The 26,925-nt window shown below is 38.5% G+C and overlaps 5 protein-coding genes across 8 annotated transcripts; 3 read left to right on the top strand and 2 right to left on the bottom strand.

The window, feature by feature from the left end:
• Positions 1-68: 68 nt before the first annotated feature.
• LOC137743606 (uncharacterized) lies at positions 69-2,864 on the bottom strand. Its single transcript, XM_068483532.1, has 6 exons — positions 2,708-2,864; positions 2,045-2,625; positions 1,474-1,663; positions 1,312-1,376; positions 641-851; positions 69-472 (listed from the first exon to the last, which is right to left on the bottom strand). The coding sequence occupies exons 1-6, from the start codon at positions 2,792-2,794 to the stop codon at positions 128-130; spliced, it is 1,479 nt and encodes a 492-aa protein (XP_068339633.1). The 5' UTR covers positions 2,795-2,864; the 3' UTR covers positions 69-127.
• A 3,705-nt stretch (positions 2,865-6,569) lies between these two features.
• LOC137742750 (E3 ubiquitin-protein ligase APD2-like) lies at positions 6,570-10,284 on the bottom strand. Of its 3 annotated transcripts, XM_068482691.1 has the most exons (11): positions 10,176-10,263; positions 9,753-10,075; positions 9,009-9,115; positions 8,799-8,924; positions 8,615-8,711; positions 8,124-8,198; positions 7,956-8,038; positions 7,711-7,857; positions 7,546-7,618; positions 7,105-7,453; positions 6,570-6,957 (listed from the first exon to the last, which is right to left on the bottom strand). In XM_068482691.1, exons 2-11 carry the CDS (start codon positions 10,072-10,074, stop codon positions 6,882-6,884), a joined length of 1,455 nt encoding a protein of 484 aa, XP_068338792.1. In that variant the 5' UTR covers position 10,075; positions 10,176-10,263; the 3' UTR covers positions 6,570-6,881. The 3 variants fall into 3 exon arrangements, with proteins under 3 accessions (XP_068338792.1, XP_068338793.1, XP_068338791.1); XM_068482692.1 differs by having other exon boundaries at positions 9,009-9,064; positions 9,753-10,284; XM_068482690.1 differs by having other exon boundaries at positions 9,753-10,281.
• Positions 10,285-14,791: 4,507 nt separating this feature from the next.
• LOC137742415 (peptidyl-prolyl cis-trans isomerase CYP19-4-like) lies at positions 14,792-17,831 on the top strand. Its single transcript, XM_068482275.1, has 7 exons — positions 14,792-14,947; positions 15,044-15,122; positions 16,040-16,087; positions 16,184-16,207; positions 16,483-16,665; positions 16,788-16,863; positions 17,352-17,831. Exons 1-7 carry the CDS (start codon positions 14,882-14,884, stop codon positions 17,488-17,490), a joined length of 615 nt encoding a protein of 204 aa, XP_068338376.1. The 5' UTR covers positions 14,792-14,881; the 3' UTR covers positions 17,491-17,831.
• An 889-nt stretch (positions 17,832-18,720) lies between these two features.
• LOC137742303 (mitogen-activated protein kinase kinase kinase 3-like) lies at positions 18,721-24,561 on the top strand. 2 transcript variants are annotated; one of them, XM_068482134.1, is made up of 12 exons: positions 18,721-19,066; positions 19,375-19,833; positions 20,518-20,835; positions 21,147-21,234; positions 21,402-21,464; positions 21,669-21,829; positions 22,106-22,181; positions 22,913-22,972; positions 23,079-23,186; positions 23,294-23,530; positions 23,803-23,906; positions 23,999-24,561. In XM_068482134.1, exons 2-12 carry the CDS (start codon positions 19,391-19,393, stop codon positions 24,267-24,269), a joined length of 1,929 nt encoding a protein of 642 aa, XP_068338235.1. In that variant the 5' UTR covers positions 18,721-19,066; positions 19,375-19,390; the 3' UTR covers positions 24,270-24,561. The 2 variants fall into 2 exon arrangements, with proteins under 2 accessions (XP_068338235.1, XP_068338234.1); XM_068482133.1 differs by having other exon boundaries at positions 19,369-19,833.
• A 144-nt stretch (positions 24,562-24,705) lies between these two features.
• LOC137742304 (protein DMP7-like) lies at positions 24,706-25,940 on the top strand. The gene has a single exon (XM_068482136.1). It carries the CDS (start codon positions 25,299-25,301, stop codon positions 25,938-25,940), a length of 642 nt encoding a protein of 213 aa, XP_068338237.1. The 5' UTR covers positions 24,706-25,298.
• The last annotated feature ends 985 nt before the right edge of the window (positions 25,941-26,925 follow it).

Here is a 26,925-nt window from a genome sequence, read left to right as displayed (position 1 = left end):
GTCAACGAGCAATGCTATAGATTTCTCTACAGGGGTATGAAAACCTTACTTCAGGAGCCATCTAAGACTACACCATCAACTACAAAACTAAAAGAATTTTGATTATTACACTACGACAGCATACATCCTAGTTTAATCGTCTCCGTTCCTTCGGATTCATGTCCTCCACGGCATCCATCGTTTCTTGTTTTCGCCGCTTCCATCTCTTGATGAGACTACTATCAGCCGACTGGAGAGCGCACGGGGGGCCAGGAGAAGGGTACGCGGTAGACTTTTTAAGACACTCCCTCTGTATCGGGTCAGCAAGACAAAGCAGGGATTCTGTACATACTTCCATTGCGGACGCTGGAATGTCTGGCTTGAAGTCCAGCAACTTTGAGTACTCTGTTATGAGGTGAAACATGTAATCATAGACCCGATCCATGCTTAGGCTTTCCATGAAATCCTGCCCTCTTTGTCCCATTGCCTTAGCCTGTTCAGCCATTGGAGAATATTGTAGCCTTGATTATGTTGTTCTTTCATATGAAGATATAAACTTAAAGGGAAAGCCGGGGGAAAACTGAATTGTACATTACTGATTCGAAATATAACGACGAGAACAAGAACATAATATAGAATACTACTAACAGTTGAAAGATACCTCAGATTGGTGTTCAAGAGCCCAGTCCACAGCAGACTTTATGGATGGGCATATAGCGTTAGGGGAGATGGGCCAATAATTAATCTTAGGAATGAGACCACGGCTGAAGAAATCCTCATATTGTGGGGTTATTATTAGTGTAAGCGAGCCACATGATACGATATATTTCAAGCTGACTGACCAAGCATAGCCTTCTGCATAGATTTTGTACCTACAAAAGGTGGAAAAGATTTCTGAGCTGCAGGATCACATCCACATGCCAATTAGATAATAAGACGCCAATGGAGTACAACTATACATAACAGCTACTCATCAGCCGAGGAGAAAGAGGAGAAGGAAACATTTTGCGAATCATTGGAACGGTCAAGGTCCACTAGATAAAAAGAAAACACACAAAAGAGAATGTCAAGTCCTCCTTGAAAGTTAAAGGCTGCCCAGGTTTCAGAACTTCAAAACTATAAACTGCAAACTGCATCATTTTCATAGATGCGGAAAATTGAACTCTATAGACAAAAGCAAAAGGACTACAAAGCAGAGTCAACATATCAACTCCGGGACAATATCTTAGGCCAATAAGTAATAAATGATCAAGCCACATCTTCCTAGCTAATCAGTTGGACTATATATGGAGAATACGATGATAGGCCATCACTTTTAGAAGCTGTACTTACTGATGATTACACTGCTTAGATAGTTTAGACTGCTCATAACCAGCCCTTGCTTCCGCTTCCCAATCCTATGATGTATATAGAAAGACAATGTCAGGTCTTGTCTAGGCCTATCACTCCTACAGTTCAAGTTAAAGAGAGATCAACATGCAGATTTAACTCAACCTGACGCATAATCTGCGCACTCCACATCTTCGTGTCATTGCAGTTAAGTAACTCTGTACGAACAGGGGAACTAACATCTGGGTTTCCTTTCCAATATGCAAAAGGCTCCTTCTTTTTCCAACTTCTTTCCTGAGAACCCCACTTGATTTCTCGGAACTGCTCTGCCCAGGGATGAATGTTAAGCTCTGGCCTGTGCAGTAATCATAAACTATAAAGACAATCAGCACGAATAAAACCATAACCACGCATTTGATGCCAAAATAAATGAAGCATTTTCATGTTATACAAATCAGTAAAAGGTTAGCATACAATGTCAATCTTGTTAAATTAAATCCGCCTAATAACCACCATGTAATTGATGCAAGCATACAAGCATGGAGTAATTTATTTACTTTTTAGAAATTTTTACAGCAATTCAAGCACACACGAACAATTAATAAATTCAGGTTCTTTCCCATTGAATCATTGGCAATGCATACGCAAACGCGAAAAATTACCCGAAAAAACTAGAAACTTAGAAAATTAACAATTAATGTGAATCAGAAGACAATCAAAGAATGATGATTCTTACCAACCCCAGAAGGACCAATCAGGAAATGGGATATCAAAGTGATCACCGTCCGTACAGTACCGGAAAACCGGCAACGGCATCGATTGGTGCTCGGTCCGGTTGATGATGGGCTTATCCATACAATCAAACATGATATCCACATCCGGAACCCGACCCGGATACCTGGCCAGGAGCTGCAGAAAACCCCAAATGGTGAACATGGCGCGGCTCTGCACGCAAGCCCAGTACAAATCCACATACAGCCTCCCGTCAACAATCACCACGCGAAACGCCGCGTATTGCTTGGCGGTCTCCAAATGGGCGGCGGAGATCCGGGTCCGGGCCCAGGGCTCCAGATCATGCTGGATCCAACGGAAGAACTCGGGGCATTTCGGGGCTTTCGCGCGGGACGACGGAGGACGGCGTCGTTCAGGGACTTCGTTGCTTGTGTAGCGGCAGGCGAGGTAGGAGCAGTGGATAAGCTTGTACGCTCGGTCGTGGAGGGTCTCGTCGGTGAAGGTTTTTGGCGGGAAGAAGTGCCACGGCGTCGGCTCGAGGTTGTGGCCGGCCAGTGTCTTGGTCTGAGTGGTGAAGTCGTTCACCTGTTCGACGAAATGCCCCAGTGAAATATTTTTCATATACATAAAAAATGGAAAACCGGAAAAACGACGCTGCGTTTTAGACCTTGTAGATGACGAAGCCGAGTGAGAGAAGGGAGAGGACGATGACGGATTGGAGGATGTGAGAGGGCCTGGCGGATCTCAGAGCCATGATCCGATGCGGCGGCGGCGGCGGCGGCGGATGAGTTGTGGTGGTGGTGGTGCTGCTGCATTGTGTCTGTTTGTTGTATCGCCTTGTAAATTTGTAATTGTGGGTAACTAGTTGGGGGCTGAGCTGAGGTCCAAGCCATTTCTGTTTCAGTTGGGTCCCACCGGGAAGAAGTGTTTGCCACGTGGGTGGTTTTTGTAGCTTTTTACCGGTTTTTCCCCGGGAAAAAATGGATGGCGGGGGACCACCCTCCGCAATAAACAGGGAAGTGGACCGGCTTCACCAAGCGTTACGGAATAAAACTTTGGTAAGGTCCATTAAATATCAACTAGCCTCTCTGCACGCACTAACGTGCGTGCGAGAGGCATTTTTGCATCACGGGCGCTACGCGCCCCTATAGGTGTATTGTGTTAGTTTCTCCCATTGTAATTGTCAAGATATACTTTAAATGTATTGTGCAAAGAGGAACCTTTTTTTTTTTATCATGCACGTCCTAAAAAGTTATCATGTTTTTCGTTTTTACTTTGTGTAAAGTAATGATTTAAATGTTATTCATGCACTTATCAAACAACATACGATTTTAGATGCAAGTTCCTACCTAAAGCCTATGAACAATAGCAAGTATATGTAAATATAAAAAAAAGAGTAGATGAAAACATTAAGTACTCGTAGCAAAATACGAAACAACTTAAATGTCAAAATTTAAAACCTATATCACAATATGTACATTATTCACAATACCCATAAAGTCTATACGTCATTGTTTCTTTTGAAAAGAAAGTTTACATATTGACATCAATGCTGCAATTTCCACCCATTTGTTCCTGATTGATGCTTCAAATTTTCATTGTCAATCTACAAATGATAGTGAGAAAATTAAAAATAAAATAGAAAGAGTTAATTGATAAGCAAGGAATGCATACTAAAAGGTTATCGTTAATAAAATTGTTACCTATTAGGTGTCACCATAATTAGCTGGAATGAAGCAAGACTTCTTTGTATACTACATTCCATGTAAATACACCTTGTTGGCCTACTATAGAGTCATTTTTTACTAACACGGTTGTGGTTGACTTTGAGACCCCTCTCGATAAAGCCACATATAATTGTCCATGACTGAAGACGTGATCTGGAAGGTAAATGCCACATATAATTGTCCTGATTGATGCTTCAAATTTTCATTGTGTTAGTTGTTTCTTATTGTAATTGTCAAGATATATTTTTAATGCATCGTGCAAGGGAGAGATCTTTTCTTTATTATGCACGTTCTAAAAACTTGTTATGAAAAAATACGTAATTCGTGTAATTTGAGGTTTTCCTTTGTTTCTCTATCAAAGTGTTGTCTACATGTGAAACAAAAGCTATGAAGGTATGCTAATGAACTATTTATGTTGCCTTATTTAATATAGGTTTTTTTGTGTTCTACATGTCCTTCATTTTTTCTACATTTCTATTTTATTTGATTTATAAATACATTCAGTTCTCTTTTAATTGGCTATATACTACGTGTGAGAGGCTTTATTAAACATGCGCACAGTGGGCGTCTCACACATTGGTCATGTTTAACAAACGCCTAGAATAAAACTAAGAAAAATATTACTCTCTATCTTGATAGATTAAAAAACATGTATTAGCATGTCCTAACATATGATTCTGTTTTGAGGGTCTAGTTTGTCAATATTTGAAAGACACTCTTGTGCTCTCTTCAAAACAATAGGCAAGACAACAATATTGTTGGGAACTTTATCTTTGTTCAATCACATCTTCTCGGTATCTCCATTAGCCGTTAAAACCTTCTCTATTAGAAGCAACTTGTCCTACAGCTGCATAATATGCTCATATTAAATGCTCCAATAACAACTGGAGTGTTGTCAAAATGCATGTAGGCATACTCAATTGAAGGTGAGGTTCTGATCATGACAGAGTGCAAGAAATCCTGCATCAGGTTCAACCGAAGCACCAATTAATAGGCAAAAAGCTATATAATAAATTTTAGCTGGTGTTTGATCTAAAACTTTAATCCATCAGAACCACGAAGGAACCTAATTAAAAAAAGTAGGAACAACCACATTAAGATATAAAAACGATAATTTTTCTTTTTTAATTTTTACCTATACATGCATAAAGCGTATGACTAATTTTATGTTATAACTACAAAAGAGTAAAGCGAGTATAATTCATCTAACCAGAAGAGATAGAAAAGGCAACCAACCATGCAAAGAAGTTCTCTACAAAAAAAGGAATGCAAAGAGAAAGATTTCTCGATGACAGACATCTTTTGCTCAGGATTTCTCTTGTCGAACATTTTTTTATAGAAATTGTTTACCAAGCATCATGATCATGATGGTTTTCTCAGGCATTTCATTAAACTATACACATTAAACAAAATATAAGATGTCAAACAAACCAAATATTGGACTTGCCACTTCAAGTTGCCATGGAAATCAAGTAGTCAGATACCTTCATAGCTTTTATCTGGATAACTTTCTTTTTGTAAAGAGGACCCATAGCTGCTATCGGAAACATATAAAAAAAAAATTAAAAAAGAAAAGAAAAAAAAAAGGAGACCATTAAAACATGAAAATATAGAGCAGGGGACGAAGATAAAAGGTTTTCCCCGCAAAATCGAACCATACCAATTTGATCTCAATTGTAAGTGGGTAGTGTACCAAAGAGAGACAAAAAAAAATATTGAAACACAAAGAGGAATTGAATTAAATTCCAATAAGCTCCCAAACAATTATATGGCATAGATGATAAATCAGTAAAAAGTGGAGAAAGGAAACCGGCTTCACTCACAGAATCACCAGAGAGAAATAAACACCCAATCCTTGTTCATAAAGCTGCAAGATATGAAAACATAACTATGTGCTCATCTTAGAACCAAATTGTGTGACCCATTGAAAAAAACAAAAAGAATGAAAAGAGTGTAGTGTTCCAACAACTGCATGGAATTAGAGAAGAGCAAACCTGAGCGAGCAATGGCTTTAGTACCATCTTCTCTTCCTGCAAGATTTTTCAGATTTTTCTTTTCAAGTTCTTAGTTTGTGGCCTTCTATATATCTCTCATCCACCAAAACTGCTCCTTTTTTCACGATTAGGGCGTTTCTTTTCCTCCTCAACCCACTCTGCACGTTCTCTCCTTCCGCTAAACGGTTCCCGGTTAGACGCATAGCAGTTTCCGATCCATTACCCGTGTGCCTTCTCCGTGTTTTGTTTTGTTCCACTGATTTTACTGTCTTGTCCTCATTTTAAATATTACTTTCGTTCTGACTTACGATTTTAACCCTATTTTATTTGTGTATTACAATTATAGTCCTTCTATATAGGAATGGGTTTGTGCTGTTTTTTTTTTTTAAATGAGGGCATTCTTGGTATTTCTGAATGCTTCACCAAATTGGGGCTCTCACTTTATATATATAGATAATCACCCATGAAATAATTTTATCATAGGTTTTAGGGGTGGGCACGAGCCGAGCCGGAGAAAATTTACGCGATTTCGTTCTGTTTTGTGAGATTATTTTTAGCAATATAATCAAACTAAAAATAAACGAACAAGTATCGTTCGTAGATCTAACTTCTTTTTTTTTTTTTTTTTTTTTTTTTTTAAACGTTCAGGGATCCAACTTTAGATAGGGCAAATGAAAAGTTCAATTAGGAAAAATAAATGCTCCCAACAGTTGCTCGCTTACGCAACCTTTCATGGCTATGAGCTCCACAGCTCATCAAGGGCCGGCAATCAGTTAGCAGTCTGCAGTGGTAATCATCCCTAGCACAACTTTTAGAGCATGTTTATTTACTTCGTATAAGAATTAGAAAGATTGATGATGACAATAAATGTGTGTCGGATAAATAACCCCCTAAATTATTTCTTACCTTAAACTTTCAAGCATGACATACCCAAATCATTTGCAAACCTCCTCAAAAGATTCATGCCAAAAACCAGAATTCTACCGAAAAAGAAAAGGCCTTCTAGTACAATTGAAACCACAAGCTCATCTGTAAGTGAAAAAAAATCCACAGAGAACCATAAAAACTATGGTACAAGGGAGCTCCTCCCTGCAAACTTGGTTCACATATATACACAAGCTCAAACTGTAAAAATCTTCCTCACTTTCTTCATCCTTCTACGGCATATGGGGCACGTACCAGCCTCCTCGGCAATCCTGCACCGTGAATCCGTTTAGAAATCTAACTTTTCTTTGATTTGGTAGTAGTTTGCAAGTGTAGGTTATGTTCAAAGTCATTATATATAACATTTCGTATAGAGGGTTATAAGCAGAAGACTACGGCATTGATTCAGATTCGTATACCTTGTTCCGCAAGTAAAACAGGCAGTGCAGTGCCCACAGGGAAGAAAGAAGCAATCCCTTGGACCATCAAAGCAAATGACACAAAGACGCCGAGTATTGTTGCTATCTCCTTCACTTGTTAACCCTCCTTCAAGGGAACTCGCAGCAAGGCACTCATCCAAATCTTCCTCAGTATTGGAAACAGATTCATACGATGAACCCCAACTCAAAACTTCATCGTCTTTGGGTGGAAGCAATGGGGTTTGCTCGGATTCTCCCTCCTCTGCCTGAAATTCGGTTGTGTGTTCACCAAAATTTTGGAATTTGTAATAAATTTTAAAGGCCGATAAGAGGAGCAAAGTCATAACGCCTACAAGCAAACATAGAGGTAAATGTAAAGAAAAGATTTCTTTTCCAATGTTACGAGAAGGATATGAAGGATGATAAGAATTAAGAAATAACCTGCTACAAGAAAATACATGGCCCATCTCGGTCCATAAGACAGGTTTACATACCAGTCATTGTCAGGAACACCCTAAGGATTCAGAAAGTGATGGAAGTTGTATCAATGGCCCGAAAAGGGACAGAAGGAAAACAAAACTCGGGGATGAGAGTCTTTTACATTACCTCTTCCGGACCTGGAGAAGTTATGACAGCAACATTTGCCCGAAAGAGGGAAAGCTTTAAGCTGCATAACCGGTTATACAAAGAGCATTTGTAATACGCCTTGGTTGTGTTATAAAGAATAGATTTTATGTTGAATACCAACTCTACCTGTGTTATACATAAACATTGGAAGCTCAATAAAGTTGGAAACTAATGATTATTGTCGATATAATTATAACCAATGGATTAAACTTTTGAATAATTACCTCAACATTCTCTGGGTTCAAGTTCCCTACTGCGATATAGTAAGTAGAAGACTTTGGAATTTCCTGCTGGATCCTACCACTTCCTGTGAAGAAAACAGGTTGACTTAGAAGTTTAGAACATTGTAATTGGTTCCGAAAGAGAGAATCAATTTGAGTGATGAATCTTACCATAAATTATATTCCAAGACAATGTTGCGTTACCATATGACGGATCCTCTATCCATTCAGCCAGGCTCTCACTACCTGCAGGTTCATATAAAAGTTTACAACACCAGAAAATACATTTGAGTTCTACTAACACCTGTACCACCACCGCCACAAAAAAAGAGGAGAAAATAACCGAAAAACAAAAGTCCCCCGTATCATATATGCTAGATAAACCTTCTGCAGAGGCATTTGGACTCATGGGAAAGTGGTTAGATTTAAGAGTCGGAGAGGAAGGAAGACTCAGAAATTGGAGAAGTTTCAGAATTTTACTAAATCTGCAACTATCCCAGGTGTCGGAGAGTAAAGAAACTGTTACAGAACATTATCCCAAATCTACAACTATTTGATTCGACATAAATCCTAGACCTTAGTACGTTAAGTTTAGATAACCATATACGAGGTACTTCAGCAGAAACCAAACAAAATATCTGAAACTAGAAGTTGGGAATTACCTTGTGCGATTACAAGGGTTAAAGGCGAGGAACTTGTAGGCATTACACTGTAAATAATATCGATGCTAGACCCTTTGTTTAGAAAGTAAATCCATGCCTGTTACATGAAAAGAAGTAAAGTTTTATCCCATCAACCAAACCAGATGACAAAAACTTAGATATGAAATGGCAAGGAAGATCTTGCCTTGTGATAATTGGCTGGAACAAGTGTATCCTTCGTTTCGGTCCATGCTGTTTCAACATCCAGGGGAGGAGGTTTGTGGAATCCATATAACATTGGCCCAGGTTTTTGCTCATCAAGCTTCTGTGCCTATTGTTTTATAGACCAGATGAGTTTTACTGCACCCCAGTTCTTTACTAAACGAGAATTACAAGATGAAATGCGGTTGATCACCTTAATGGATTGCACAAAAAATGGATTAGTTTGTATCAAGCGCGAGCAGTTCGGGCCTAGTGGTAGATTGCCGGATCCATAGAAACCAAGAATCAGAGTCATAGATGCTGTGCGCGACGAACATCAAAAACCAAAAGTAGTACCAACAGACCAAATTATTCAGATGCTCAAGTCATTAACAAACGAGTTCATTAAGTAACAACACATGGAAAAACTTAAGAAAAGAAGAGGAAAAACCGAGTAATCAATTGAAAAGTTAAATAATTTCAGTCCATTTGACGGAAGAACAAAACTCAAAACCCTCTCCTCAACTACACATGAAACAAGCAAAAGGGGTTGACTGGACAAAGATTTGGTTTCACTTTTTGTCAGAAGTACTTTTTGCTTATGGGAAGAACTTAAGTACAGGTTACAATCATTGTGCCGGTATTTTACACCGATAAAAAGTACAACATTTTTAAAGTGAAATGATTTTCGCGTACTTATTTTCTTGTTATGCACTCTTTTTATCGACTCTGTATTCTCATATGAGTTATTTAATCTAAAAGTAAAATATAAATATAGATGTGCATGAGGAGAAAATGATGCCCATAAATCATTTCCTTATTTGAACTTTCTAATGTGACAGTATTTGATTGACTTGAGATACGACCGTGGTTTCTCAATCCCAAAACTAATTAAAGAAACATGAAACAAATTCACACAAGCACTGCAAATAAGCGATTGATGAGGAGGGAAACTGACCAAAGAACCAAAAGGTGATAAGCACAGCAAAGGCCGACCAAATATCATCCTTCAATTCAGACGCTGTTACATCGGACACCAACAAGTTCACATGATAAGTAAAAGTCCTAGAACTTCTCATCCGCTGCTGCACAGCAAAATTGTCCCCATTTGAACGTCTGTCTCTTTCTTCTTCTTCTTCTTCTCCTTCTTCTTCTTCTTCTTCTTCTCCTCCTTCTTCTTCTTCTTCTTCTTCTTCTTCCACCCATGAGCTCGACGGCGGAGAAGAAGAAGAAGATGGAAAGGAAGCATCTTCTCTTCGATCTGGTTCTGGGGTTTCCATGCTGAAAACACAAAATTCAAAGTTGTACTTACAAATTTATACTAAAAAGAAAGGAAGAAGGAAAGGAATGATTTTTCCTTTTTTGGTTTCTAAGACTTTACATGGATGAAGGGAGTTTTGGGAGGCAGCAGCATCCATTGAGGAAGCAAAGGCGGTGGGGAGGAGGCTGCTAAGCTCACCAAAAAGTCGTGTTTTCTGGTTCCATTTTTGGGTTTTTTTCCACATGGGAATGGTAGTTGGTGTGTGACGGTTAGTTAATTTGTCGTTTGATTTTCTATTATTTTCCTTTTGGATTTCTGGTTTTCTGGTCCCTCGGAGGTGGAGCCCGTCAACGAGGTTCTAGGAATCAAGGACGTGACATGTGAGTTGGGGTCGCCCAGCGGATGACTTAAATACCGAAATATCGAATGTCTTATTAAGGATAATGTTATTCATACATTTATTTTTATTTTTTACATATTTTTCTTAATTTTTAGTCGTGAGATGAAATGAATTAAAGAAGATTAATAACCTAAAAAAAAAAAAAAGTGTGTGGTAGACAAAAATAATTATGTAAATAACATTATCCTTTATTAATTGATGTTATATATTTGATAGTTATTCATGTCGTTATGTTCGCTAGTGAATATTAAGTGGAAAGTAAATAATAAAGTGACACATTTAGCGGTTTGATAAGATGCATAGTCAGACCAACTATCTAAAATTTTGCTTGGATAGTGCTTTTGTTGGTAAATCCTATTACCTCAGGTGAAATTGACTTCCTGAACTATTATTTTGGTAAATTAACTTGTTGAACTTTCAATTAACCCCTCACTGTTATTTGATGAAATTTCATCCACTTGCTGTCAAATGCTGGCATGAATTTACCTTCAAGGTGAATAACGTGTTGGTCACGTGGCAATATTTGACAGCAAAGTTGATAAAATTTTATCGAATATGATAGCGGGGTTAATTGGCTAATTTCAAATAGTTCATGGGCTTAATTTACCCAAAAAATAGTTCAAAGGTCAACTTTAACTTAAATACTAATTTAGAGGGTCAAACGGCAGTTTACTCTCTCTAATTATGTCCATGTCTAAACTTTTTTCTCAATTGTCCTTTTCTTCATTCGTTTTGGATTTGTTGTTGGAGTATAGTATTGTCCACCTGTTGAAATGTCCCACATTGACCGTATCAATGACAAAAGAAGAGTTTAAATACCCTAATCTCACTTAAACTAATACCGAGGCCTTTTGTGATAAATCCACACACCTGACGGATTGTGCAGATGGTAATTACCAAGTTGGGGATAATATCGGTGTTGTTGGAAGTGGGTCGTATAGCCCGTTTCTCTAATAAGTCTACATGGTATCAGAGCTAGGGAACGGGCTCGTACTGTACTACCATATGATGGATGGGTCCCCTTGGCCTCATGCGATGATAGTAGGTCCCTTGGCCCCCGCGTGTAGGGTGAGTTTCCTTGGCTTCACATGGTTGTCGACGTATGGATCTCCCACATGTGACCCACAAATTGGGTCCCACGTGAAGAGGCGTGTTGAAATGTCTCACATCAACTGTATCAATGACAAAAGAAGAGTTTAAATACCCTAATCTCACTCCAACTAATACCGAGACATTTTGTAATAAAACCCCACACTTGACGGATTGTGTAGGTGGTAATTACTAAGTTGTTAACAATATCGGTGTTGTTGAAAGTGGGTCGTATGACCTGTCTCTCTGATAATTCTACAAACACAATGTTTATCCAAATCTACCTTATTATTTGGATGAAAGTCCAGTTTTGTTTTGGTTTGTCTTGTTTTTCATAATAGAAAGAATAAATTCGGTTGCAGAATTTTTTTCACTTTTTTTCACTAAACTAAGAGTTAGTAGGTTCTGAACGATAGAAATAACATAATTGATGAGTGAATTTTATTTTGAAGAGTGATTGAAGTCTTTGGTTACAAGGTCAGGACAGAAATATAAAGTTCTTTCACATTTCCATTCTTTTAAGCTAACGTTTAGATTTGCTCCTTTAAGATCATAGCATATTACAAGAGTGGAATTTATAGATTTCTAGTGTTACCACATGCCACATATTCAATTTAAATTCAGAAGACAGTGTGTTGAATAAGAATGCCGTAACCACCGGAGCAATTCGCTACTTTCGTTGACCTAAAAATTTAAGGATGAAGCCTATAATGGGAGCACAATGAAATCAAGAAAGCTTAACTTAAATCAAATGTGTAGTTGGTACCAAAAGGATAGGAAGCAAAGGATAGTAACCTGGTTGTCTGCACTCTAAGGCCTCGTTTGGCAGCTCGGACTGTACTGACTATTTCTGTCGGATATGATAAATAGCCACCGGATAGTACTGACTAAATTAGTCGGGTGTTTGGTGCAGTATCGGACTAGTGACCATATTATTTATACTATGTTTGGTATTATACTAGATAGGAGGAATCAAACTTAAAAAAAAAATTTTTAAAAAAAGTGAAATCATTTTTTTGTTCCCAGATCTCTCTGCACCCCCCAAACACCCTCCCTCTCTCTCCCTTCTTCTTCCCCGACTACAGAAGAATCCCAAATAATTGTTCCCCGGCTCTCTTTGCCACACCCCCCAAACTCCCTCCCTATCTCTCCCATATTCTTCTTCCCCAACTAAATAATCCAGCCGTTTTGGTTGGTTTTATTAAGCGGGTGTATACCGTGTTATCCTATCCGACCGGTTAAATTAATCCGACGCTTATTTAGTACAAGTGAACGCCAAACACCTGAGTTCGTATAACTAATCCTATCCGATCCTTTATCCGATCTACCAAACAGGGCCTAAGGATTACAATTTAGTAATTTAAAATTATCTGAAAACACGATTCCTATTTCTATGCAACAAGTTAATGTGTATATGCATATATAACTCGTGATATGCAAAATGACACAACTCGAATTAACCCCGTTCGCTTTCTATTTTTAACACGAGTCTAGGCGAGGCTTAGGTTTTTTTAATTTTAATTAAATTTATTAAACATTATATAAATAAATGTTTATTTGTATTTAAAAAATATATAATTATATTGAGATACATAAATTGCAAAATAGAATAACATATAAAATTTGTTTGGTAAGTGCTTTCAAAACATTGAAAGCGCTTTTAGGAACAATGTTTTTGGGTTCCAAAAATACTTGAAGTGCTCTCTGCTAAAAACACTAGTTATGCGCTTCTTGTTGGAAGCACTTCAAGTGTTTAGAATTAACTTGCATTTTTACTAAGATTTGGTTCAAAAAAAAATCTAAAGTCACTTTCAATCGCTCCCAAACGAGTTTATGGATTATAAACTATTAGAATATATAGAAAACATAGGGAACAAACAATATAATGAGTGCTTATTTAAGTATTGAAAAAAAAAAAAACTAATGAAAAATGTTTGAAAATTTTGAGTTTTAATGATAAGAACAAAATAAATGGTAAATTGAATAGTACCAGGATTGACTTTTTAGTGTAAAAATATGGTATTTTGTTAAAATGAACAATACCGGGGGCTTTTCGTTAAATTTCTCTTAAAAAAAGTCTTTTACAATTATTGAAAAAATAAAATAAAAAATGAAAGTTATCTATTTTTTGTCTAAGTGAAAGTTGTAGCCTCGACAAACTATGCTCTATTTCTTAATTTCCAAATGCTTAGGAATTAATCGAAACGATAAACAGTCAGCTAGCTTTTAAACAGAGATTTTTAGAACAGTAAATGCCACATTTGTTAGAGATTGAGGGGGCGTTTGTTGCGCTGGACTATTTCGGACTGGATTAGCTTCAAGAACTAAGCTGGACTGACTTAGACTAGACTAAACTGGACTAACTTAGTGAAGCGTTTGGTGCAGTATTGGACTAAGAAGCTGGATAATAACAAATTATAATATTATATTATTTAATATATAAATTATTAATATTTTATTATGATCTTATCTTTTTCTTCATTTTTTCCTACCATTTCCTCGTTAAATTGGATGAAGTTAGCACCGCCAAAAAATTCATCACCATCCCTGGACCGAGATCTTAACTTTGAATGCTCGAATCTGTCATGGATTTGAAGAAGCCCAAACAGGCCGAGACTTCCAGGCCATTTTCCAGCCACATTCGACCACATTTTGGCCTCGATTCAAGTAAAATCGTAATCTTGTCACTCCCAGCTTCAATTTGGTATATTTTGTATGAAAGTTGGTTGTGAAATGGATCTGAAAGAGAGTCGGAAAGTTAATGATTGATCTAGGTGACCGGAGATGACGAGGAGTCTGTCGAGAGTGGTCGTTGAGCATGACGAGGACGAGAAAGAGAAGATAGTCTTAGCTAGTCCCATGGTTATTGGGGGGTCTCGCTAAGACCTCTTAGTGAAGGGTTTTGTCCATGCTAGTCCCCTTTAGTCTCATTAATGTTAGTCCCAGCATGGAACAAACACAGTATTGGACTAATAGCTAGTCCAGTCCAGTCCAGTCCAACTTAGTGAGGGCAAACAAACGCCCCCTGAATGTTAGCATCTCTAAATATTATTGAATTATTAGAAAAGAAAAAAAATCCCTAGAATGAGGCTTCGAGGCCCAAATACATCTTAGCATATGGCCCACATCCAACTCATTACCCAACTTTTTATGCGACTCTTGACGGGACTCCAGACGGCTCAACCAATGACATAACGCCAAAACACCCACATATCATACGTGTCGCACCGCTATTGGCTGAACCTCTAAACACTGGGACTCGCACATCGGTACAAATCAGTGAATCCGGAGTGGGAGAGGAGAGTCTGAGACTTTACAGAACTGAAATAGCAAAGAGATGGCTAGAACGACGTTGTTGCTGCTCTGTACCCTCGTCCTCTTCGGAACCCTAGCTCTCATTGAGGTGAAATTTATAGTTTTGGTTAAATTTATTAATTTTGTTTGATTCAATTGCGTTTTCAAGGATTAATCTTTAAATTTTGTGTAAATTCTTGATCAGGCAAAGACGTCGAAGGAGGATCTGAAGGAAGTGACCCACAAGGTTTACTTTGATGTCGAGATATCTGGAAAGCCTGCTGGTATGCTGTTTAATTTGCAATCAGTTTGTTAATCCTTGGAACAAATTCTACCCATTTGCTCAAAATTCAATTTAATTAAGGGACCTTAATCCCAGATTTGATATTGATTTCCGATTAAAGATGATATATGAGCTCAGTTGGGAGCTGAATGCCGATAGGAGATTAAGGTTCTAAAAACGCTAGGCTCTAGTAGGAGGCGGACGTCTAGCGGACTTAAATAAATTTATTATATTTTATGTAAATAAATACCTGTTTATATACTAATGAAAAGGGTTTGAAAAATTTAAGTTTTAACATAAAATAAAAGGTAAAGTGAATAGTATCAAGATTTATTTTTTAGTGTAAAAATATGACTTTTTATTAAAGTGAACAGTATCAAGAGTTTTTCGTTAAAGTTTCCTTAAAAATATATATAATTTTATTATAAATTACAAAATAGAACGACATATATATTATGAAGTATTGGACATAATGAAAATATGGGGGAACAACATTTAAGAATTCAACAAGTTTTTACAATTTATTGAAAAAATAAAATAAAATGCAAAATCAAAACTATCTATTTTTTGTGTAAGTAAGTCGCAACCTAGTCAGTGCATGGGCGGTATAGGCGGGCGCCTCAGTAGGTCTAGGCATCTTTTCTTAATTTTAAAACGTCTAGGCATTAATCAGGATGGTGGTCGGCCGTCTAAGCTCCTAGGCGGCGTGAGGCGGGGATTTTTAGAACAGTGTAGGTGATCATTTGTGTAGAGGTTGATGTGTTTCTGTGGAGTTGGAGAAATGTTTATGTGCATAGAGTTTTGCAAATGAAAATTTGGGCGCCATAGTTTGATGAATTATTGGGAATTTTTTTGGTGGTGGTGCTTTTTGTTTCTAACTAATCGGTATGGATACTTGTTTTGATCATTGTGTTTCAGGACAGGTTGTGATCGGTCTCTTCGGGAAGGCGGTTCCCAAGACTGCAGGTATTGAACAATATCACTATCATTTTGTGGGTTCTATGTGCTAAACTAAAGCTAACAATTTCAGAACATTACTTATTCATTCCTTTGGTGTTTCAGAGAATTTTCGAGCTCTTTGCACAGGTAACCAGTTACTCATCTTCGTTTCCTCGTATTAAATTTTGTAGTTGATATGTAGTATCTACTTTTTGGGGCTTATCATCAGCAATGTATATGAAATGATCCTTGGTCGAGGTCTTCAAGTTCAGTAACAACTCAATAATTAAAATGGAAGGATGCAAATATTTAGTTGCTACGCAGAAATTTTCTGCATACTGCATTAGAACATAGTGATTAGAAAGTTGTAAGAGTCGACAATGTTTATAAAATTTTGAGCTTTTTGTCCCCAAATATTTCAGGGGAGAAAGGTGTTGGAAAGAGTGGAAAACCTCTCCATTTCAAGGGTAGCGAATTCCACAGGATTATACCCAGTTTCATGATCCAAGGAGGTGATTTCACACTAGGCGATGGAAGAGGTGGAGAATCAATTTACGGAGAGAAGTTCGCTGATGAGAATTTCATGCTAAAGCATACCGGTCCAGGTAGAGAAAAAACCCATCCCACCTGCCTTCTCTTCCAGTGGCGTGGATAGCTAGCACCCAATATAATCCTGAAGTTTGAACCTATATTATGTTGTGAACAAAACGCTTGCTCTTTTGTACAGGGCTTTTGTCAATGGCAAATGCTGGTCCCGACACCAATGGTTCACAATTCTTCATCACAACTGTGAAGACTAAATGGTAATTCTATGTGCTTCCATGCATACTTGAAAAAGCTAAGAATATCTCTAGAATGACTATCCGTTTCTGCTTGATGCATCACTCTTAATTTGTATAATTCCGGCACTTGTTGCGTTTGATTAGAGGAAGCGATTTTGGTTTGCTTTCTCGTGGAGACCAATAGTGCTTACAGTGAATGCCTGATTCCCACCGTTTTGGTGAGAGTTGGGCAGCGGCCAGACAACCGTATCCACAGATGGCGGGTTCATTCTGTCCCGTTTTTCTACTGATTCCATCTCACATTTCTTAAATTTCAATCCTTTACCTTGTATAATTCTACATTTGTGCTCATTTAAAATAGTGCTCAACTACCGATTTCGTTAGTTTGATCTGAAGGCCTCTCCCGCAACAAGGAGGAGGTCCATTACCGCTTCTTTTTTAACAGCCATTGGTTTACACATGTATGGTTATCAAAGCTAAAGTTTGATTCCGTATTTGAATGTTTATAGGTTGGATGGCAAACATGTTGTATTCGGAAAGGTGCTGTCCGGAATGGATGTGGTTTACAAGATTGAAGCTGAAGGAAATCAGAGTGGCACACCCAAGAGCAAAGTCGTGATTGCCGACAGTGGTGAACTTCCTCTCTAGATGTTCCTGTCGTAGTCTCTCCAGTTACCGAGTGCCAATAACTGTTCCGATTTCTCCTTGATTTTCGTTTGTGTAAGACCGGTGAAGATGTTATAGCTCATGTACCGAGTGTGTTCTTACTTTAGGTTCGATTAACATCTGCAGAATGTTCATGTTATTTTCCCCAAAACCTAAAACCCTTCATACTTGTAAGGGCAAGTTTCAAGTTTGCGATAACGGTAACCCTACTAGAAAGGACCATCATGCAAGCAAATTTTAGTCTTTGTGGCGTCATTATGCAATAAACGTTTGTTACGTGTTTAAAAAGTGCATTCATCTTTTAAGGGACGATTGCTACGTCATGAGCTAATGGCATGAAAGAATCTCTCGTTTCAGAACTTTCCTTTTCATATTATTTGGTTTACTATTTTTCTTATTTAAAATAGAACTTTAAATCACTTATCCCACCTAAACAAAGAAAAGTGAATCAAGCAATGACGTCATTGCTTACTTGATTTACTAATGGCGGGCTTCACAAGGATTAGATATGGGTACACTCTCAAGGTGACGTATTGGTCAAATAACACAATGTCATGTGGAATAAAATTAACATATCACCCGATTATTTGAGCCGAAACGCCACCTTAATTGTTACTTGTGTACCCAATCCATCTAAAGTGGTCATGCAACTTAAGGACTGAGTTGGATTGCAATAATCATCAAAATATGAATTGCCTTATTTACAAAAACGATTCATGCGCTTCTCATTTGTTTATCTCTTAATTTCCTGCTATAACTGCATCATTTGGCTGTAAACACGAGAAACAATAGAGTGCGAAAATCATTTTCTACCGCCGTAATAGCGAGCATCAACCGTTTATGTTATGAATCTTATGGTCACTTTTGTTTTTGGAATTTTTTACAATTACCAAATCTGCAATGCACTCACTAGTCATACTCACCCCCACACCCACTCACAAGTTTCCCCTACACCCATTGACGCAGTCCACTCCTCTCCCCATGACATCAACATGCATGCATGCAGGCACATGTATGTATGATCATCTCAACATACATACACCTCATCCGTTAGTTGTGTGTGTACGTAAGCATTTACGTCATATCACACAACCAGGAACCCGACACGTCATACCTTCCGCTTTATCCAACCACCGGCTGCCGTCCCCGAAACTCACTCTTTTGTCGTCTCCCTCTCCGCTGAGCTGTTCCTCACACCTGCGCGCTCTCTCTCTCTCCCTCCTCCACAGGTCCCACACTCTCTCTCTCTCTCTCTCTCCGAAAGAGAAAAAGTCCCCGTTTCTTCTTCTTCCTCCTCTTGCGATATAAAATCGAGCTGCAAACCCCAAATTCAAGCTCTTTTCACTCTCAAATTCCTTCTTTCTGAGTCCACTTCTCTCTCTTCTCAATCGAATTAAATTGAATAAAATAAATTTTCTTGCTTTTTAAGAGAGCCTCGGCCTCAGACGGCGGAGGATGTTATAGGCCGCCGGCCGCCCCAAGTATTCCTAATTGCATCCGTCGTGCTCTGCCGTTCACGTCTGGAGCTCCGCTGCCAGCTCCTCCATTCGATTACAAGGTATGTAATTTGGATTTGGATTGAGATTGGGATTGGGATTGGGATTGCAATCGGGGGTTGAATTTTGAGAATTTGTTCATTTCGGGGTTCGGATTTTGGGAATTTTGTTGAAATTGATGTTGATTTGAAGTTCTCGTAGCTGAAATTGGTGTTGATTTTTTTTTGGGAATTTTGAAATTCGTGTTTGAAGTCTGAATCTTTGATTGTCAATTTTTAAAATTGATCGTTGAGGTCTGATCATTTGGTATTGGAGTGAAGAAAATCAAGCAAATTTATTTGATATTTCAAATTTTTAATGGTAGAAATAGATAAATTGAGGTAAAAATGCCTGCTTGGTGGGGAAGAAAATCAAGCAAGAGCAAAGAGGAGCAAGAGAAGGCAGTCCAGCACAAAAACCCCTACTCTAACCGCAACAGCAGCAACTTTGTCAACAAATCTTCGGTCAGTAACGATATTAAGAAGAAGGAGAAGGACGAAAGGCCGAGGAGCTTCGACGAACACGTCACGCGGGGATCACCAAGAGCCAGCAGGGAATTGACTGGCGTTGTCGGTGTCTCTTCTTCTGCCTTTTTGGGTTTTGACTCGGATGGCGGTGAGAGAGCAGCTCATCCCCTGCCTCGCCCATCGGTGTCGTCCCTGCAGGGTTTGGCTTTGGGAAATGATCAGGTCAATGGGTTAGGATCTGGGTCCGCCTCTGTTTCAAGCGTCAGCTCCTCTGGCTCCGACGACCCACTGGTTGCTCAATGTGGTGCTGCTTCTAGCTATAGGTTAGTCTTTTTCTCCACAAAACCCCTGCGGTTTCGGATTAGACAATTTTCTGTTCTGTGCACAATTTGGGACTTTTGAATGTTTTTTCATTCAGTTGTAATCAATTCAATTCAATTCATGCTTGTAAGAACTTTAATTCAAACGTTCAGTTCCAATCCATACATATATGGTTTAACTGTTTCATCTGTGAATTTATTGGATTCGTAGATACTTATTGGATATTAATTTAGTAATTAGTTAGCTAAATACTCTTGCCTTCTCCATAGAGTTTTTGCTGTCCGAATTCGAGTGATTGTCTGCTACTTTTCTGAGTTATTAACCTTTTGAGCTGATATTTCCTTTCCAGACTGGTTTTGGGTTTTCCTGTCTTAGTAGAGTTTGATTTTCTTTTTATGGGGCCACTTTTTTTTTAGCATTAACCACATCATGTTGATTAACACAGTTATTTTAAGCTATAAATCTTACTAGAATATTTATGGACGTGCTTGTTTATGGTAAGAATTAGGACTTGGTACTATCAGTAGTCATACATAATTTGTATTAAGTATGATGATTGGGATCATTGGCTTTATTCTTATATTTCCACAAGATGATGATTGGGATCATTGGAATATTTTTTTGATTATATCTGAGATATAAAGAATAATTGTATGCTTCTTATCAATGTCCTATATTATTCACAGATGTATTGGTGATCCAAAGGTCAGCATGATGCCGAAAAGCCCAGGTCCTAGGTCTAGGGGGCCAACTAGCCCAACATCTCCTCTTCACCCACGATTGTGTCCCATGGGTTTGGAGTCTCCAACTGGAAAGCAAGAAGATGGGAAAAGTGTGTGTCATCCTCTTCCGCTCCCTCCAGGTTCCCCAACAAGTCCTTTTGCCTTGCCCAGCAGTAGACCTAGTCCAGTCACTGAAAACACAGCTTGTGCACTATCAAAGTGGAAGAAGGGAAAGCTTTTAGGAAGAGGGACCTTTGGCCATGTTTATATTGGGTTTAACAGGTAAATGTGAATTTTACTTTTCTGGTGGATTGATTAATAAAAAAAAGTGAACAGTCATGTTTGTTTGTTTTGGGAACTAAATTCAATGTTTATTCTTTGGGCAAGGGAAACAAAAACTTCAGGCACAAAAATGATTGTATGTATGCATGCACGCACTTTGCACATTACCCCGGAATTTATAAAGGAAACAAAATGGATTCCAAAGTGAGGGCACCAAATAATTGTTTGGCAATAATTGGAGTGCAGACAAGATGTCCTTTTACCATGTATATGTATTCCTTTTCCTAAACTTTTGTTTGTGACATTGACAGTGAAAGTGGGCAAATATGTGCAATAAAAGAAGTCAGGCTTGTTACAGATGATCAATCATTAAAAGAATGTCTTAAGCAACTGAACCAGGTAACTTTGTCCAGCTACCTTGAAAATATCAGGCATGATGCTTTGCTCCAATTGAGTTGGTATTTCGAGCTGTCACTGAGCATTTACAGTAAATTTACATCTTTAGAAATCTCTCTATCTGATTGCTGGTGCGGACTGGTTTGCATCTAACTTTTTGTTGTTGACAGGAGATAAATTTGCTTAGTCAGCTCTCACATCCAAACATTGTTCGATATCATGGAAGTGAATTGGTGAGAGTTAATATACTGCTTTAAATGCTGATAAACATGCGTGTCCATTAGCAATAAAAAACACGTGCACATTGCCTGAACACATACATTGGTGTGGGGATAGAAAAAGAGAGTGATGGGTTATTTATTTTCAATTGATTTGGTTAGTTGTTGATTTGGACGTTGCATCATGGCTTACTGTCAAGTTTGGCTTGTCCTTTTCAGGGTGAAGATGCTCTCTCTGTTTATTTGGAATATGTGTCTGGTGGCTCAATTTATAAACTACTACAAGAATATGGCGCCTTTAACGAACCTGTGATTCAAAATTATACCAGACAGATTGTATCTGGTCTTGCCTACTTACACGAAAGAAATACAGTTCATAGGTGTGTGAGTTTTAATACCTGTAATGTCTTCATTTTCTTCCTTTCCCTCAATTTCAATCATATGGTGGTCCGGCATATGAATACTTGTCTTCCCTTTTTTCTTGGTCGGCAATATTTCATACTAAATCTTTTTTTTTTTTTTTTATGTTTTTCAGAATCCTACAATAATTTTCTTTTATCTTTTACACTGATAATGATTTATTAAATCTTTTTAATTAAAGTTCTGGCGGTTGTGTGATCTTTATGATCTTTTTACTAATTTGTTTTTCCTTGCAGGGACATTAAAGGAGCAAACATATTAGTGGGTCCTAATGGTGAAATCAAGTTGGCAGACTTTGGCATGGCTAAACATGTAAATTGCATCTCATCGTCTGCACATTGAATTCTTAGTGAAGTATTGAAGGCATAGAATTGCTAATTTATCTCAAACATGAATTTGTCTAGGAAGAGTAAGAATGAAACTTTTAAGTGTTAACTATACGATATGTCTTGGCATTCAGGAAACCAGGACAAAATAATGTCACAAGGATCTGTTTTCATTGTGACAACCATAAGACGTTTGCTAGAGGGAAAAAATTGTAAGGTTTTATGGAAGGTGGTCTGTTGGCTATTTATCAGGTGCTTTGGTTCAAGAGGATATTTTAAAATTACGAAGGAGATAGAGTGGAGGTTATTCGGGATAAAGTAAGATCGGACTGCACTTTGGGCTTTGGTTTCTCCTCAATTTCGGGAGTTATCATTTTCTATAATCTTTGCACATTGAAGTGCAGTTAATAAGTTTCGTCATTGTATTTTTTGCTGTTCTTAGCTGGGTGTTAGGAATTGGCTTATTGTTCTGTATTTCTTATCTGCAGCTTTGTGCTTTAATACGTTACTAATAAGTAATAATGGTTGTTTCTTGTTTCTTCGAAACAAAATAAAGAGAGAAATTGTGTCAACAAACTTGAGCACATAGATATAAGATGCATATCTAAGAGTGTTATTCGACTAAGGAAATCGAAGAATAGTATGTAATTGTTAGTTTTCCTAGTTGGTTTTCTCAATCAATTTTGAGAAATCTGATGATTTTATGTTCTGATTCAGATCACAAATTGTGCTTCAATGCTGTCATTCAAGGGAAGTCCTTATTGGATGGCCCCAGAGGTACTCTCATCTCTCTCAACATCTTTTTTTCCCTCTCTTTTCCTTTGTATTGTTTGCATCCAGTTCCCTGTGGTGGAATTTTCAGTTCATGAAATGTTAATTTCAGGTTGTAATGAATACAAACGGCTATAGCCTTGCCGTGGATATATGGAGCTTAGGATGTACAATTCTCGAAATGGCAACTTCTAAACCTCCTTGGAGCCAGTATGAAGGGGTGCGATATACTATTCAGAACCTATTACTTTACAAATTTTATTTGTTATCATCAGCTGCAAAGTGTTTGTTGCACCAAAGCTTGTTTCCTTACATCGGGTTCAACAGGTGGCTGCAATTTTTAAAATTGGAAACAGCAAAGATATTCCACATATTCCTGATCATCTTTCAAATGATGCAAAGAGTTTTGTGAGGCTATGTTTGCAACGGAACCCATCAGAGCGTCCTACGGCTTTTGACCTTCTAGACCACCCATTCATTAGAGAGCAAACAACGACAAGATCTTCTAACATGAAAGTAACCAAGGATGCGTTCCCATATGCTTTTCATGGAAGCAGGACGCCGGTAAAGCTTATTAACTTTCTACTGCATATTTTAAGCTTTTAGTTTGTGGGCCAAAATATAGAAAGAAGTGTGGAATTTAGTTTCTTTACTGGCCTAGTCTTTAAGCGCTTGAGACTATTTGGAGAAGTTACACTGCATTTTGTTGAACGATTTATTGACATATCATCATCCATGTTATGTCTTGAATCGTTAAACTAGTATTTCCGACAAGTCTTAATCAAACCTAAGCGCTTGCCCAACCTGATTTCTTTTTAATTTCTTTCTTTGAACAGCCAGTATTAGAGCTACACTCCAACAGAACAAGTTTCACCCTGAGTGATGCAGATCACACTGTGAAGCCCACAATGGCAACTTCAAGAGATCTGCGAAGCCCCAGGTAAATATATTCTACCCGTCATATCCTCATCGATGTAGTCTGTCGAACATGTTATAATGTAAAATGACTCTTTATCAATCTTGTATATGCAGAGAGAATATAAGGATGATTACATCTTTGCCTGTATCTCCTTGTTCAAGCCCCTTGCGACAATATGGAGCAACACACAAGAGCTCTTTTCTTTCTCCCCCTCACCCAACTTACGCGATGATGGGACAGAGTAGTTACAACTTGAGCGACTACTCATCGTATAACAAGCTAAGTCCAACTACACCGTACACTCTTGATCCTTGGCAGGAAACAACACTACTTAATGCCCAAACGCTCGGCAGTTCACCAAGAACAAGACCCATTGGAATGTAAATATACCATAGAGAACATAAATTGTCCTGTCTCCCCAGCAGTGCCTGATGAACCGGAGCCGCACCACTTTGGAAGGAAATAGTTGGTCGCGCTCCCCTGCTTAGCAGTTTTGGTTGTTTAAGTTGCTTTCCGTTGGGAGAGTGACTTGGTTGTTACGTAAAAGGGAATTTGAAAACGAGGGAATTGATGGACAACACTAAACATGCGTTGCATGGGGAAGATAGTGGACTGTGATCCTGTAACGACATACTATTCGGATTGTTGTAAATGGAAGCCGGTCCCTTGTGTAACATTTCATGTTTTATACTGATTGTTCATAACGAAATATACAGAAGCCTGAATCGCATCGTTTACGTGGGAGGTTGGCAGCGGCCGGCCAGATAACCGGAGTGATGGCATCCACGGGTAACGGGTGGGTTCATCGTTCCTTTTTCCGTGAGTTCAAAACTAAAATTTTGGCTCGTGTTTGGCTGGTCGAAGCTGAAAATTGAATTTCTAGATTTAGTGACCGAATATGAATTGAGCCAAAACATAGTGACCAAAGATCCATATCACTCCTTTGAAATTGTGTACCATTTGGTCCTTGACGTCAGCTCCGTTAACGTAATTTGTAGTTAAGGATGAAGGTAATTTCATTGTACAAAACCAACCCTATTTGAAATACTGCGAACGTTTCATATTGGTCCCCTCCAATCAAATGAAACTCCCAAACAAAAATTAATGTTTACAAGAGTTTCTGGAAGGTCGGATCAGTTAGGAAAGCAGTTGATCACTAATTTTTACCAGTTACTTGCCAAAACCAAACAGAAAGACAAATTCTAATTTTGTTAATCTCAACATTCAGTTTCTTTAACCATTAATAACTCGTTTGATCATTACTAAACCAGTGTTCTCATCGTTCTTCATTCGTTCGTTTGATCTTGTGTTCTTGTGTGGTTCGATCTATTTGTGCAGGAGGAAGGCTGGCTTACCTTTTTCGAGGAGGAAAGAGTCTAAGGCTTCAAAGAGTTATCGCCTTATCTGCGCGACATGGCTGCGGTCAAGGAAACACAGCAACCACTTTTGGATAATAATGCAGGAGGAGGAGGATCAAGTTCAATAGCCCCAAAACCAAAACAACCAAAAACCCCGGCACGAAAGGCCATTAGAAAGACATTCAAAGGCACAGCCCATTTGTCTAATCTTCTCCCCACGGGGACCGTCCTCGTGTTCCAAATGTTCTCCCCCGCTTTCACACGCCAAGGGAAGTGCCCGGCCGTCCTCAACCAAACCATGACTGTGCTCCTCCTAACTTTCTGCAGCCTTACCTGCTTCCTTATGCGCTTCACCGACAGCTTGAGGGACGAAAGAGGCAAGGTCCGATACGGGTTGGCGACATCTAAAGGGTTGTGGATTCTCGACGGTTCCAAAATCACACTTGCGCCGGAGGAGGCAGATAAATATAGGGTAAAGTTCAGAGATTTTTTCCATGCCCTCATGTCTGTACTTGTATTTGCTGCGGTGGCAATGTTTGATAAAAATGTCGTCAATTGCTTCTACCCCAAGCCATCGGAGGAGGCCAGGCAGCTTTTAGTGGCGTTCCCTGTCGGGATCGGTATCGCATGCAGCTTGTTGTTTGTTTTATTCCCCTCCAGACGCCATGGAATTGGCTTCCCTCTCTCTCGAAGCTAGCTTGAGAGAATAAAAGTCTTGGAAAATTTAATACATTTTTCTTAAGTGTGTTATTATCATATATGTCAAATATATGAAAATTCTTGGAATTCTTTCAATTGATTCTTTTCGAATCGAGATGTATGCATACACTCGTTCCAACCCTCAACTCTCCTTTCTTGGTTCATTGATATTGAATCAATCAAATTATCAGATTATAGATTATAAGTTCATAATTCTAGCCCATTCCCACTTTAGGTTGGATGCTTGATTACAATTTAGAATCCGTTATTATATGTTTGTTTTAGTTTTTGTTGATCCATCCGCACCTTCTAGTACGGTTACGTTGTTACGACTTCACTCCATTCACTAGCCCTGCCTTCGGCATCCTTAAGACCAAAGAGTTGGTGGATAGAGGGGGAAGCTCTCCATTCGTTCTGGCCAAGAAAAAAACCGCAGCGCCAATACATCCGTGAGAGATTATTTGAGGTACTGAAACCATTAAAAGAATCCCCAAAACTTATTTGGCACTGTACCAATGATTCCTACTTCAAAGAGTGCATAAGAATAAGCTCACGCTATCTTAATGCATATCAAAAGCAAGGTTTTCAGGTTGTCTTTCTCCTTTTTCCGATGAAAACTTCAACAAACATAACAACGGTTAATTTATGATTATGGTAAATTGGTAATGGGATGGAGGGTTCAGGGTTTGATCCCACTGATCATTTACTTCATGTACAAGAAAACAATAACCACGGAGTCGTTAACGGTGGCGGACAATAACATTGTGTGCATGAGTTCAATCTTTTGGGGAAATTGGAATACCTTACCTCGTCAATCAAAACTTGTGTAATTTCTTCTCCCAGCTCAACATTTGAGCTCGGATGTTTTGCGTATAGTCACAAGATTGAGTTCAAGGGTACTTGGAGCGACATCGCCTATGTTAGTATATAAGTTGTTGAGCTGATTAGTAAATGTTACAAGTTTGTTATGTGTGTTGTCTCAG

Source organism: Pyrus communis, chromosome 8, assembly GCF_963583255.1.
Source record: "Pyrus communis chromosome 8, drPyrComm1.1, whole genome shotgun sequence".
NCBI lineage: Eukaryota > Viridiplantae > Streptophyta > Magnoliopsida > Rosales > Rosaceae > Pyrus > Pyrus communis.
This window is presented reverse-complemented; position numbering and strand designations above follow the sequence as displayed.

Coding starts and splice junctions, on each gene's coding strand:
- LOC137742304 (XM_068482136.1), top strand. CDS start 25,299: ATGGCTGCGGTCAAGGAAACACAGCAACCACTTTTGGATAATAATGCA.
- LOC137742415 (XM_068482275.1), top strand. CDS start 14,882: ATGGCTAGAACGACGTTGTTGCTGCTCTGTACCCTCGTCCTCTTCGGA. Junction 14,948..15,043: donor GAACCCTAGCTCTCATTGAG/GTGAAATTTATA, acceptor ATTCTTGATCAG/GCAAAGACGTCGAAGGAGGA. Junction 16,864..17,351: donor ACAACTGTGAAGACTAAATG/GTAATTCTATGT, acceptor GAATGTTTATAG/GTTGGATGGCAAACATGTTG.
- LOC137743606 (XM_068483532.1), bottom strand. CDS start 2,794: ATGGCTCTGAGATCCGCCAGGCCCTCTCACATCCTCCAATCCGTCATC. Junction 1,664..2,044: donor GATTGGTCCTTCTGGGGTTG/GTAAGAATCATC, acceptor ATTACTGCACAG/GCCAGAGCTTAACATTCATC. Junction 473..640: donor CTCTTGAACACCAATCTGAG/GTATCTTTCAAC, acceptor ATGGCTGAACAG/GCTAAGGCAATGGGACAAAG.
- LOC137742750 (XM_068482690.1), bottom strand. CDS start 10,074: ATGGAAACCCCAGAACCAGATCGAAGAGAAGATGCTTCCTTTCCATCT. Junction 8,925..9,008: donor TTTTTGTGCAATCCATTAAG/GTGATCAACCGC, acceptor ATAAAACAATAG/GCACAGAAGCTTGATGAGCA. Junction 8,199..8,614: donor AACCCTTGTAATCGCACAAG/GTAATTCCCAAC, acceptor ATGAACCTGCAG/GTAGTGAGAGCCTGGCTGAA.
- LOC137742303 (XM_068482134.1), top strand. CDS start 19,391: ATGCCTGCTTGGTGGGGAAGAAAATCAAGCAAGAGCAAAGAGGAGCAA. Junction 21,465..21,668: donor GATATCATGGAAGTGAATTG/GTGAGAGTTAAT, acceptor TGTCCTTTTCAG/GGTGAAGATGCTCTCTCTGT. Junction 22,182..22,912: donor ACTTTGGCATGGCTAAACAT/GTAAATTGCATC, acceptor GTTCTGATTCAG/ATCACAAATTGTGCTTCAAT.